This window comes from Berghia stephanieae, chromosome 2 (assembly GCF_034508935.2).
Source record: "Berghia stephanieae isolate SIO BIC M18660-M18661 chromosome 2, UCSD_Bste_1.3, whole genome shotgun sequence".
Lineage (NCBI taxonomy): Eukaryota > Metazoa > Mollusca > Gastropoda > Nudibranchia > Aeolidiidae > Berghia > Berghia stephanieae.
In genome coordinates this window covers 128,404,622-128,419,612 of record NC_088361.1, presented here as the reverse complement: position 1 = coordinate 128,419,612, position 14,991 = coordinate 128,404,622, and the positions used below count along the sequence as shown (strand labels likewise).

At 37.6% G+C, this 14,991-nt stretch overlaps 1 protein-coding gene across 2 annotated transcripts in view; it reads left to right on the top strand.

Annotated features, from left to right (window-relative positions):
• LOC144966590 (uncharacterized) overlaps positions 1-13,772 on the top strand; it is a 48,995-nt gene extending 35,223 nt beyond the window's left edge. Inside the window, exons 1-3 of one of the 2 annotated variants that reach the window (XM_078903281.1) lie at positions 1-148; positions 1,931-2,133; positions 11,869-13,772. The exon at positions 1-148 is cut by the window's left edge and continues 139 nt beyond it. In XM_078903281.1, the coding sequence (XP_078759407.1) occupies positions 1,931-2,133; positions 11,869-13,585 (1,920 nt within the window). In that variant the 5' untranslated portion in view covers positions 1-148 and the 3' untranslated portion in view covers positions 13,586-13,772. The remainder of the gene's footprint in view (positions 149-1,930; positions 2,134-11,868) is intronic. The other variant, XM_078903279.1, reaches the window with a different exon arrangement.
• Positions 13,773-14,991: the final 1,219 nt, after the last annotated feature.

Genomic DNA, 14,991 nt, shown 5'->3' with positions numbered 1-14,991 from the left:
TGTATTCACATATCTGGCTTTTAACTTGCCGCTTGATAAACGCATACTTACTTCACTGTGGCTATTTGATATTTTAATAATAATAATAATGTGCATTTACTTCTCGCTGCTGATGAATATTACGACAGTCTAACACTAGTCATGACAGGTAGCTATTTCATATTCAATTATAGAAATGTTTCCGTTTTTTAAGACCACACCGGTTCGATTTATAACGTACATACTGTCTGTGGCTCATTCGTAACCCGATACTGTAATGTAAACACACCTTTATACATTTATTTATGAGAGGTTGTTGGTTTATTACGCACACATACTATTATCGTCGGTTTTAGCAATGCTTGATTGTGCTATCATCTCTGTTGTGTACGGCCATATCGCCTCCTTTGTTTTCATCCGATGTCTATAGAGATCGATATTGAAAGTATATATGGTTCGCTCAAATTCTGACGGGCACTGGTTGCCCAGATAATAACAACAGATACTGACTTGTAAACACAACACAGAAAAATGAAAACCTTAACGTTAACGAATCGATATTGGTAAAAATAACTATAATAAAAATATAAAAATAAATATAATTATAATTATCAGTATGACATCAGCTGCATTCTGATAATTGTAGCTTTTCTATTTTGAAAGAGGCTTGTTTTGTTATAGATTCTTTGTTTATTTTTTTAAAATTTTGTGTCGATGGTTGTGTTTGTTTTTGTTTTTTTTTCCTTTCCTTTTTTTTTGGGGGGGGGGGGGGGCGAAGGGGGATTCTTGTCTTTTTTTTCTTTCATAATTGGTTCCATTTAACCACAAGTCAGTGCTATGTTTGGAATTAATATGTACTTGTGTCTGCAGCTTTCATAGAGGCCACACCGTTCGTAGATGTAAGACGTGTGCATAATATGTAAAAAATGTATACATTTCTACCTATATTTGTGTGTATGGATACACGAATTTCCACCTTCGTATCCATGGATATGTACGAGTTATACATCAATCTTTCAAAGCTGATTGACTGATTGATCAGTTGATTGAATGTGTATAGGTTATACTTCAATTATATAAAAATTGATTGACTGATTGATCAGTTGATTGAATGTGTATGGGAAATAGTTATACTTCAATCATATAAAAATTGATAAGTTGGTTGGTTGGTATTGGTAGATGGAATAGCAGGTTTATTAATCAACCTATTTTTTGAATTTTTTGATTGATCGATCAAATGATGTACATTTTTATCGCTAAGTCGATTGCTTGAAGACTGAGACATTTGCTACTTACTTCATTGGTAAACGGTGGGGGATGGGTCGGTCGATTGGTCATAGGCAGGTTAGGTGAATTGACATATTTACTGAATGACCTATGTTTTTATTGACATTTTACAAATACTGACTGAATTTATTTGATCTATTTATTAGGTTGATTTGATGACGCGTGTATTCTCAGCATGTTTTTAAAAAAATTGTTTTGTTTTGTTTTTTGTTTACTACAGGTACTGCTTTATTGATTGACTACTTGTTTACTTGTTCGATTGTAATTTGCTTGAATGACCGTTGATTGATTGATTGATTGGTTTGTTTGTCTGTTTGATCAATTTATTGATTGATCGATTTGTTTGTCTGTTTGATTTATTTATAGCTTGATTAATTTGATTTGCTAATTTAATTTAGAACTTCATCCTCAGAACATTACGAATATTTACTAGCCTAACAGAATTCAAAATGAAAGTCGGGTAGATCAATGGATGATAGGAAGGTAGAGATGGACAGGGCATGTTATGAGAAAGGGCAAGACGCTAGCCTCATTCTGGCATGTTTTGCCTACTACCTCTTATTCTACCAGTAGCATACCCATACCTCTCAATTGATTGCTTCAGTCATTTATCTATCCTATCTGATTTTAATATTAAAAAAAAAATTATGAACTTCATCCCCAGATGACACTAGCAAGCAGAAAGCCCGTGGTGATTCTAGCATGTTTTGCCTGCACTCTCGTGGCCTACTGGTACATCAACGACCCCTATGGCTCGGCGGTCGTCTACACGGGGCCTGACTCCGTTGCTGATGCCTCTAGGGGGATGGCTGGTGAAGGGGGCCCTGAAAAGGTGGCCTGTAAATTCCCATACTTCGACCCGTTCAGGTGAGATGCTTTTATTTGAAAATTATTTGAAAATTATTGATTGTTTATTTGGATTTTTTAAAAAAAAATTATTTATTTTTAATCCCTTGCCCATGCTTTCTGTCTTTCTCTTGGAATGAGATTACTTGGTTTTGTCCTGGCCCTGGCCAGATGCCCTGGCTGAGAGGGAAACAGTCGAATGTATAGTTAGTTTTGGGAGATGATATTTTTTTCATTGTAAATCATCTCTCTGTTATGCACTGTATTATGCTTTCTTTATATTTTATATGATTTGTAAAACATTTGAGTGTATTCCTCTTAGCGGGGACCTGTGCTTGTGTCTGGATGAGACTTTTAGTGATCTCAAACTAAGTACTTTGATAGAGTGCTTTTGGAATCTACACCTGTTTCTTATTTGGATCAATTCCCCTTTGTCTTCCCTTTTCTTGGATGCTTTATTGTAATTCTAGAACTTTTTACTATCCCATTTTCTTCGTTTTTACTGGCGCTGATATGACCTTAATGTGTTGCAAGCGCCGTAAAACCCTTAAAAACATTAAAAAACCATCAATCCCTTGATTTGGCGACAGACCATAATATTATGTTGTCTCAGTTCTCACTAGAGTTGCAAATTATTTCCATCGTGTTGTTGTCATTAAGAATGCCTTTACATCGCCGTTTAATAATAATAATAATAATAATAATAATAATAATAATAATAATAATAATAATAATAATAATAATAATAATAATAATAATAATGTTATTTATATAGCGCATTTCCCCAAGGACTCTCCTCGCATTACAAAAGCAATATTTTTTGTGGTTTTTTGGAGGAAAACCCGATTTATACTTTAGCGTAATAGCAAAAATATTACGAAGCGTCCTTATTCTTCTCTGTAAAAAATACAAACAACCAAAAAGAAAAAGGAAAAACGTAGCAGGTCAAGATTTTTTATCCGTTGCATTCATCCAGTTTTACACAAAATAGATATTGACACGTAATGATATTCTGACCACAATGACAATTCTTTAGGTCAAATCGTTAAGTTCGAGAACCAATCATTGTTTAAAAAACAACATACAAAAAATAAGAACAAAAAGAAAATAAATAAATAAAAACTAAAACAAAAAAAAACAACAAGCAATAAACAAAAAAAAAAAAAAACAAACAAGAAAAACAAAAAATAAAACAACAACAAAAAAACAAACAAACAAAAAAGAACCAAAAGAAAAACAATCTAAAATACATGTTGACAAGAAATGTTATGGGGAGGGGTAGAACAAAAATACTCTTGAATCCTGCGTTTAAGGTTTCGAACTCGTTCCCAACGGGCGTCCTCAAGGTCTCGCAGCGACATTGGGAACTTGTTCGAAATAACTAAGGCATGAGTTCAATAATCTTATATTCACATCCATATTTATCATCTCTTAAACCAAACTGCTGCTAATAGCTTAGCACAATGCACCGTCAAACGCAGATCTCTCGGCCTTCGTGATCAGGAAGGCCCTACACAAGCAATCTCTTTACTTGCGTGCGGACTAGTGCGGGGCGGTCCTTGGCAAGCTTAAGGACCACGGTCCTACGGTCCCTGGGAAATGAAAACCGCAAGGACCGGTCCTAGGACCGGCGGTCCTTTTCGACATTGAACATTCCTGAGAGACCGTTTTGACCTTTGGGACCATGGGATCGTTCATTCTTGAACCGTTAAAGACCGCTACACGATGAAAACCGTGGTCTACAGGAGTAAAACACACGGAGTAGTCACACTCATTTCAAATTGTAACCTAATTAGAGAAGAGGGGTGATGCCTTCTTTATTTGATCACAGTACTTCATTGTTACTTCGATAATTTAGCGTGAATAAAATTTGAAATTTATCCCCATTAACGGAGATAATGGAATCACCCAAGGCGTTGATCGAGTTGTTCGTGGCGTTTATACACACACGCAACTCCTACCCCCCCCCCCCCCCCACCCACACACACACACTGAGAGGGCAGCGAGCATTGAAGAGTAAGAGAGAGCGGTGAAGTTATAATAAGAGGGGGTGGATGCGGTAATAAGTAATAAGTAATAAGTGGGGTCGATGGTGACTTTTCGCCAGATCTAACAAACCCAGCTACCCATTCACTGCTGAGTAGACAGGGATTAGGAAAAAAATTCGACTGCACCCGGGATCGATCTCTGGCCCTTTGCGTATAAAGAGAGTGCTCTATCAACTGAGCTATCGAGGTCCCCAAATATTCTATTGGACCTTTTAAAAATACAGACGTTATAACTGGTTTTTTTGGAAGGAAGAAACTAATGAAACTCATATTATTTGATTAGTTAAAACACCAAACGAAATTTTAATATTATTGTATTATTTTAAATGACAACAATGCGATAGAAAGGAGTGGCGACAAGAGATGGACAAAAGAAAACAAAAAATCAGACTTGCAACTTGCTAGGTTTGAGACACACACACACACACACACACACACAAAACACACATCTTTAGTAGTCACATACATTTCAAACAATAACCCATTAGAGAAGAGGGGTCATGCCTTCATCATAGATCATTGTCATTGCGATCATTATGGTGTAGTAAATTTTGAAATTTACCCCGTATAATGGAATCGTCCAAGGCGTGCGCCTCCTGTTCCCCCCATCTCACACACGAAAGGGCGGTTTGCGGAGTGGAGGGAGGTGGTCGTCTGCCTCTATGGTCGTCTGTGTCGTTTAGTGTATGGCAAAGGGGGGTGGGTGCGATTAATTAAGTGGGATGGGTGGTGATTGGTGGAAGATAGGCAAAGGACCGAGGCAACGAATCGCTGGGGAAGTAGTATGGCGCCAGACCGTTGAAAGGTGATAAGAAGTGAGGACCGCCGGCGGTCTTCCTCTTTGGGACCGGACCACGGTTCACAGCTAAAAGACCGTGGGACCGGTCCTCGGTCCGGTCCTCAGCGCGGCACTAGTGCGTACTCGCACAACACGCACAAATCAAATGCTTACATTGACACAAAAACACTTGGATAAAACAGTCAAGGGTTAAATTGTATAAATAGAAATTCAAACTAGAGGTCATAAGGAAAACATATTTCACTTTGTAAAATTGATATACATACAGTGTCGCCATAAATTCTTAACTTTATACTTCAGAAAGAAATAGAACCCCTTCAATTATACCCATGAGAAAATTTGTCCATAGAGCCTGTTTCAAGGAATTGAAGTATCTCAGACATTAGCCGCAATGCAGCGCCGCAAGTGAGCTAAGGCGAGATTACTCGCACAAGTTGGACTGGAATCCGGTACCTCTCTTTGCCACAAAGCGAAGACCATTCCGCTATGCTTCTTCCCCCCCCCCCCCCCCCCCCCCCCCCCCTCAATAATATCCATGTCATTTCGCCACCTACGTTTCGATTGTCACCTTCGGTGTGCGCGTGTCAATATCTGTAATGTCATGTGTCATTTGCAATGGTATGCTACCCAGCACACCGTGAAAAGGTATGGCTTTCCTCTAGTCGTGCACGACCAAGAGCCAGAGTTGGACATTAATCGTGCCCTGGCAACCATAACAATAACAAACAACTGGATAACAATAGGTCAGTTTCACAAACACTCGTAATATACCAAGTACACAACTTCTACAAACACACACACAAATACTTTACCTTCCCACCTGCCCATGCTCTCTCCTACCCTCTCTCTCTCTCTCTCTCTCTCTCTCTCTCTCTCTCTCTCTCTTTCTCTCTCTCTCCCTCTCTTTCTCTCTCTCTCTCCCTCCCTCTCTCTCTCTCTCCCTCCCTCTCTCTCTCTCTCTCTCTCTCTCTCTCTCTCTTCCCCCATCTATCTCACACATAAACACACACACGAACACACGCAAACAGATTAGCGCGCGCACACACACACATAAACACACACACACACACACACACACACACACGCATACATAGGGCACTCAACTTACAAGTAAACTGACCGGTTTCGAATTCTGGTAGCGTCAGTTTTTGTTGGATTTTAAAAAATCTTTCTTTTGCTTTTATTTTTCTTGATTTTTTTTTTTTTTTTTTTTTGTAAATTGGTTTCCTTTTAATGATAATTTTCTGAACTCTATCCATTCAGTAGCAAACGATTGGGTAAGTGCCTCCGATAGATCTGAGGTAAAGTACTTTGCAATGGAGACGTGTTTTAATAAAAACCGTGCAAGTAACACTATCAGTTTAACGATAAATTCTAGTTCTTGGGCCGTCGCGAAGTCCCAGGTTTGAGAGGTGTTTTTTTGTTTGTTTGTTGTTTTTTTTTGGGCCAAAAATGAGGGTCATTTTAATTGACCGATATATAAAGGAGTTTTCTGGCCAAATTTTTAAATACGTTTCTCTCCAAAACACGGCAGTTTACTGGTTAACATGCTTGTATTGGTTCAATCCAAATATTGACTTAGATCAAATATCATCGTTTGCAATGTCCGCGGCTTGGGTATACTCGGGTCTCTTTGGTGTACCCGCTATCCTACACAATGATTTTAGATTGCTCATAAAATTGACCTTTCCAGTAGGCGTGAGTTGAGTTTGAAACGGATGTGTGACAACAGTTTTTGAAAGCGCTTTCCTCACAGAAGAAAGGGCCCGATACGCTTCGATAGTCGCTCAATATGCAAAACGTTTCCAAGTTGTAGTCGTTTTTACGAAGTGGTTTAGTGAACCGTGAACGAGGCGAACTTTATTTCATCGTTCATGAGTTCGGGCGCTGAAATGACATAACAGTGTTGAAAGCGCTGTTAAATACCTAAAAAGTAACAAATAATGCCACAGTGATTAAATAAAATGACAAATATGATCATTGCGGAGCATATACTTAAAACATAGAAAATACTGCAATTAAAAAAAAATACTACAAAATTTTTTTTTTTTAAATTAAGCATTTATATTGCGTAATATCCACTATGTGTTCTCAATGCGCTTTACAAAGGGTCCCTAGCCAAAAACAACACTTAAACGTGCAGGACGAGACATGACGCTTGGTTAGACAATTGTACATTTTTTAACGCTGTCTTTTTACACCTCACAATGCGTCACGCAGAACAGGGCTCGGCGAACCCTGAACCTACCATTCCGAAATCGAGTGTCATATCACTAGGCTACGACATAGCCGCATGGTTTGTAGGGAATAAGGCTAAAACCGCGGAAATTCTGTTAGAAAGTATGAGAATTTGCATACGGTTATCAAGACAAATAAGAATAACACCTGCTATAGAACCACTCTGACAATTAATCATAACGCCTTTGTTTTCCCCCTATTATTATAGCCAAACTAAACAAGGGAAATAACCGCGTAAATACATATATTCGCTTTATAATCACTGTATTCCGCTTCATTGATATACAGTGAGTGAAATTTATTAAATGCTGATGATGATGATTAGTATAAACAAGCATAGCTTGCCTTTAAATGTCTTCATAACACCGATCCAAACCATTCTAAAACCACTCTTTACTGTCCATATCGCTCATTCAGGTCTTCTTAGTATCATTTGAAAGAACAGTCCCTAAAACTAAATTTCTGAAAATCTTTCGCCTTTTCTGCTCCATTAACTGCATATACCAGGAAATGACTGTCAGACCTTTGGTATTTTAACTGTTATCTAGATCTGATAATTTACATGAGTCGTTAATATATAAATATGTTTCTGGGGTTATTTTTTTTCTTCTTCTTCTTCTAGGTTCCATGCCTGGTCCAGGCTTCGGATACTGCATGAATTATCTCTCCCCATTCCTCCCTGTCTCTTGCTTTTTCAAACATCTCTTGGATTGTTAGGTTGGTGAAGCCCTTCAGTTGGTATATGAGTGTTTTTCTTTGTCTCCCCCGGGCGCGTTAACCAGGTATTTTTCCACAACTTGCCAGGTATTCATTCTTATCTTTCCTTACTATGTGTCCGAAAAAGGATAGTTGTCGATCCGCTATTAAGGGCATTAGTTTCCTTTGTTGGTATGTTTGTTTTAGCACTTCTTCGTTCGTTTTGTGTGCAGTATACGATATTCTCTGCATCCTTCTCAAACACCACATTTCAAAAGCTTCAATGTTCTTTTGTGTTTCTGCATTTGTAGTCCAGCTTTCGCATCCGTATAACAAGATTGGCCACACGTAGCACTTCAAGACTCGGAATCTAATCCCATTATCTAATTCTTACTAGATAATTGCCCATTACATTATATTGCATTACATCACATTAGGTTACAGTCACTGCGTATTCAAGTTTGAAGGAAATGAATTTCATAACACATGTTAAAAGTTTTGGAAATCAGAACAACTGGTTTTGGAGTGGGAGAATGGGGGGTGGGGAGGGAGAGAGAGAGAGAGAGAGAGAGAGAGAGAGAGAGAGAGAGAGAGAGAGAGAGAGAGAGAGGAGAAGGGGGGCATATATATATATATTTATATATATATATATATATATATATATATATATATATATATATATAGATAGATATATAGATGGCGGTATATCATCGAGATGACTTTTGCACTTGCTCGTCTGTCCATCTGCAATGTGTTAATACTTCCTAAATTAGACACTTTAAGATCAGTTTCAGAGACGGCACGATATCACTGTCAGCTGTCCTTCAAAACTTGCAAAACTGAACAAGGTTGACGTAAAAGATTTGTAAACACGTTGAATTAACCATGACACGGAAGGTAATTTTTTTTTCTTATATTTTTATTCTCAAAAAAATAGTAGCGAGCTAATGGGAATTAAAACATGGCGTAAGAAAATATTATATTGACATTTTGACACTAGACAATGAACGAGATTTTAGTCCTCCATTTCACAATTTTTAAAAGCCTGTATCTCAGCTAATACTGATATCTCAGAGTGGTTCTATAGCATAAAATATAGCATTTTTCGTGATTTATATATAATTGTCATGCTTTCCATCCTAATTTGCACAATCCAAGGGTTTTTAGGACCTAATCCCCCCTACTTCAAGATAGCATCCATGTAGTGTACACACTATTGAATCACCCTGTATAATATAATAACAGGGAAAGCATTGGAAGGTGTCAGCGTCAACCCCCCCCCCCCAACCTCCATTCTTTCCGATATATTCTTTTAAAAAAAGAAAAGGTTTGGGGGTCAAAATTCTTCCACAGAGCTCATATTAAATGTTTGCCAATGTGCCAGGAACTACTGGCAAATCTAAAAGTTATAAAATATTTTTTACAGATTGAAATACGAGTAACTTGCAAACCTGTATTTTCATTAAAGCTAGTTCTATCACCTGTTGACTCATATGATTATTTATAAAATCTGCGAGCGCATAATGAGGTTCTTATAATCATAGGTCATGTGACGTTTGGAATCGCCATCTGGCCTACTTAATTGCCAGAATCACTTGCGCGCACAGATTTGATAACCAGACCGATTTTGATCGTTGATGGCCCAAAAGATTCGTCTTGATCTATGTTAATTTCCACAATACAGTAGTATAATAATTGAATGAAATAGATGAGTGTCTGTTCGTAATAGCCTTAATTTCCCGCTAATATTGCGGGTTCTCAACTAGTTTTTAAAAATGGAAATTTACTCATAGTTTTAAAATTTTTTTTTTATTTACAAACAGTTTGGAAGATGGTATGGATGCATCCACTGAAAAAGCAAATCAAATTTTCTTAAATTTTAAGATGCCTATGTTTTACAACCGTTATCGTTGTTTTGACCCAACGGGCCTTTTAAAAAACAATAAATAAAAAGTATAATCACTGACGCCACACAACAAATGTAGCAATATTCAACAACATCGTGATCATATTTTATTATTAATGAGAGAATGAATGGCCTAACCCTCTAATGTTCGTAAGAGACAAAAAAAACCCAAACAATAGTGCCCCCCCCCCCTCCCTTAACAAAGCTTAATTTTTAAAAAATCACACACACACACACACACACACACACACACACACACAAACAAACAAGCAAACAAAAACAAGACATTGATTTTAATATGGATCGGAGGAAAATTGATTTATAACGAACCGCTCAGGCCAAGTTCTGTCTACTCCTTAATTCAAGCAAATGCATTCAAGCGTTATTGCTACATCAGTGAACTAATTGAGGGGGTGGAGTGGGCCATCTCTGTTTTCACTGAAATAGGCTATTAATTATTGACAATCTATAGCATGACACAAACAAGAGTTGAACACGTTATAGTTTCAGTTCACAAAGGGCGTTTTAACAAAGTAGCGTGTTTCTATGACTGAACAAGTTCAGCAATAAACTTGGAATTATTGTTGGGTTATGATTCGCCTCTGTTAATTACATAATTTTTTGTTCATCGCCGACGTGGCGCTCACAGTTTGTTTTTAACTTTAGAGTTGCATTAAATATGCATTTGCCGTATTCAACTTTTGATCTTTTGTGATCTAACAACAAAATATCAAAGTCGGATCGTTTAGGGCTCAAAATATTTCTTCAGCCAACAACAAAAACACCAAAAAACACATATTTTATTATTTATTGTTTTTGTTGTTGACTGAAGAAGGGGTTATGAGCCCGAAACGTTCAATGTTTGTTATTTTGTTTCTTTTGAAACTTATATTCATTGTTGTTTATTGCTTCATACACATCGTGTAGTCTTCATCTTTCTTTCTTTTTTTTTCTCTCTCTCAACACACAAATTAATGTTTTAAAAATCACATTTGATTCTTATCTATATGCACATATGTCTGGTCTAATAATAGCAGAACGCAATTAATCATGGCCTAATTTTAAAATTGGGAGAACCGATAGCTCAGTTGGTAGATAGAGCACTCGCTCCATACGCAAAGAGCCGAGGTCGATCCCGAATGAAGTCGAGATTTTTTTCTGACCTCCTTGGCCACCCAACAGTGATTGAGTTGCTGGGTCTGTTAGGTCTAGCGGAAAGTACGTGTTGCGATAGACTAATGCCCTCTCCAAAGGGTAGCTAGCTATTGTACTTTTCACTTCATAGAATCCGGGATTAACTCCGGCTCTATGGGCCTAATGGCTCTGGAAGACTACTTATTTTATCATTGTTCTAACGGACATTATTTAGCTTTTGTTTGAGAGTATAACAACAAGGAGATCATAACATTTGGGTTTATCAGACTCGTCATTAAATAACACGTCGCCCGGGGTTCATCCGTCGGGGTAACGCTTTATGAGTTTTAAGTTAAGTGGCATAATCCACAATAAATCTTACTAAGCTGCTTGCTAGAAGCTGTGGACTTTAAAAAGTGATGAACAAAAGTGAATATATTATCAGCTTCGAAAAAGAACATAACACCAAACACAGAACGTTTCGAGCTCGAAATCCTTCTTCAACCAACAACAACAACAACAACAAACAAACATAAATGTATTATTTAAAAACACAAAAAGACGAAAGATATTTTTCTTCTTTGCCGTTTATCGGGAATTTTAAGTAATGCTTTTTTTATTGTTGGCTGAAGAAGGGTTCTTAGCCCAAAACGTTGCGTATTTGGTATGTTGTTCTTTTTTGAAGCTGTTCTATTCATTTTTGTTTATGACTTTTTACTATTGTTTTCTATATTTGGATGCAAAATTAGATGTTAAATACTCGTATCTTAATTTATTATAAAATAGAATAAAACCGACGTTGTCTCTATTGAAAATATTTTTTGGTGTATTTTTCATCATGTATTTAACCCAGAAAAACTGATAATAAAAATATAACAATATTTTATTTTTATGTATATTTTAGAATCCACCCTTCTTCTCCTTTTCCTCTACAGCCCTCACGCCATGAAGTTCTACGAGTCCTTCCCCACCACCAGCTGTCCCAAAGGCATGCCCACGATTACCACCTACAATGGGGTCACAATCAAAGTCAATCAAACACGCAAGATGCAGAAACTTGGGTCACAGATAGTCAAGTGTTGGTACCGTACTGTTGGATACCAGAGACGAGTCGACTTTGTCAACGGAGAGTGGCAAGGGCCCTTCCAGGAGTCCATTCAGGTTCCCAGTCGGCCTGATTTTGTCGAAGTGAAATGTTCGAACGAAAAAGGCAAACAAGTGTCCAGAATGCACCACTACATTGTCCGAAAAGAAGAACGGAAAACGGAATCGATGCCAAAGCACGCCCGGAAATTCAGAGATAATCAGATGAACGTTCTCTTGCTCGGAATAGATTCCCTTTCCAGTCATCTCTTCAAACGTGCCATGCCCAAGACCAGACGTTATCTGCTAGAGAAATTGAATGCCACGGAGATGAACAAATACAATAAAGTGGGAGATAATACTTACCCCAATTTGCTTGCCATTAGTGCTGGAGTTTATGAAAGGGATTTGAATAACTGGACTAAGATGGAAGGGTTTGACAAAGTTCCCTTTCTTTGGAACGAATACAAGGCTGCTGGGTATCGTACTCAGTACTTGTCTGATCGAGTCGATTTCGATGATTTCTTGAAGATCCCAACCGATAGTTACAACATGCCCATGCTGCGCGCTCTCATGAGAGATAAAATCGCATTTGATAATAACTGTTTTGAAGATAAAATCGAAGTCAAATTATGGCTGGATCTCTTTCTAGAATTCGCCAGAGATTCGCTTTTTACTACTGGTAGATTTTTCACTGTCGCTATGATCAAGAGACCAACTCATGATTTCCCGAACCAGGCAAGCGCTGTGGATGAACACTACTTCAATTTCTTTAAAGAGATGAAGGCGACTGGTTTGTTGGAAAACACGTTCGTGGTATTGTTCGGGGATCACGGGCCTCGAATGAGTAGCTACAGACGTACCTATTACGGCAGCATCGAGGAACGAGCGGCCAATGTGGTCATCTATGTTCCCCCTTGGTTAAGAAAACAACATCCTAACTACTACAACAATCTTCAGTACAACGCTGATATGTTAACGACTAATTTCGACATTCACGAGACTGCTAGGAGTTTACTTTCATTTCCCGATATCGCAGCTACGAAAAATACCGCTGTGTACAAGTCCGAAACGGGCGTCAGTCGTGCTAATAATCTTTTCAACAAAATATCTCCAGAAAGAACTTGTGTGGACGCCTCCATCACGCCTCACATGTGCATGTGCAATGGAGGCGTCATGATTAAAAAGCACGAGGACATTAAAAAACAGATAGGAGAGCAAGTTGTGAAAGATATTAACTCTTTACTGGGTCCGAAATCTTCGTTATGTTCCACATTAACTCTGCATACAGTCTCTAGTCTCGCTTTCTTGAATGGCCGAGTTGGTGGCACGGCTATGTACCGCATCATGTTAACGACCAGTCCAGGGGAGGCCATGTTCGAAGCCACGGTACAATATACTGTCAGGTTTTTCTTCTTTTCGAGCGTTAAAACCCTGGGTTTGATCAGCAGGATAAACATGTATCGCGGCCAGTCGGACTGTGTGCAAGAAGACAAGGTTTCGAGAATGTACTGTTATTGCAAGAATGTGTTGGAGATAAAGAAATCAGAAGTTAAAACTCAAAGATGATGAACGTAGGTTTATAGATTATTCGTATAAACCGTCTAGTTGTGATTTTAAAATAGATCTGGTTTTTATGGAGTCTTGATTTCCCACCATTTGACAGGGATAAAATCACCAATCCTGGGAACATGACTCGAAAAATTCATGTATCCTTCTTGTTTGCCAACCAAACTAGACTAATTGATGACGAAAATTATGAAAAGATTAAACAAAATAATGTATGATTTTCAGTTTTAATTGAGACAAAGGATCTTTTGCGATGCATAAAAACTTTTTCTATGTGTCTGGTCACAATATTTTCTTGGGTCACGTCTGATTCAGATAATTGTTTTTCCAGATTGTGTTCATAAAAATAAACATATCAAAATATTGTAGACCTAGACTTGAACACCAAAAAGGCATCTTAGGTATTGTGCGATAATACTGTTTGTCTCATGCTGTTTTCATATATGCTGTATGCTCAAATTGAATAGACAAATTATTGTGCCATTTTCCCCACTTATAAGGTGGCCTGTCTCTCAGATGTTAAAGAATTCCTATTAAGCTTTGTATGCAGATAGTTGCTTTATTTTTTAAATTATTATTATTATTATTATTTTTTTTTTTGGCTTTAAAATGTGTGGATTAATCGGAAAACCGATAAAACTATTTTGAAATTGACCATATTTTAATATGACTACCCCAAAAAATTACTAAAAGTTTATGAACCATTACCTGCAAAACTAGTCCATGCTCCTCTCCCGCTACGTTTCAGCACGTCCTTGTATTGACAAATAGCCCCAAGCTTGTGTTGTATCTCAGGACATGACTTATCTTTGACATCCCGATAAAACAATCCAAGCTCTGTCAAACTCATCAGCTAGGAAACCGACCCCGATTAAGGACACATTCTGAGGCATTTGATAGATGCTAGATTGCCGGCAATTGCCAGCTTATTTGTTTATTCAAACTTCCAATAAATGATGAACCTCCGAACTTATGGAAATTCTGCCAGAGACTTGCAATTTTTGGTTTAAAAAAAAACCTTTTTAAAGCTCAATTACTGGCACCCATAAAGAAAGTAGTCCTTTAGAGCCATTATGCCCATGGAGCCGGAGTTTATCCCGTTTTCTATAGCGTGATCAGCTTTAGCAGCCTGTGATCTACGCAACTACATTCGTAGGCCAGATTAGGATTTTTTTAAATATCGTAATTAATGCCAATCAAAATGTATCGATGGAATACGCCTTACTGCCCTCTCCCCTATTTACCATGAAAAAGACCTTTAAATACCCTGTTGCTTTTGTAAATTAGATATATAGTAGCGAATATTAATACAAACAAAAGAAAAAAAAAAAGATACATGGAGATTATAAGTACACAACCTCGTATATACAAACAAAAGGGCAAGTAGATGTATAAATGCACTACAT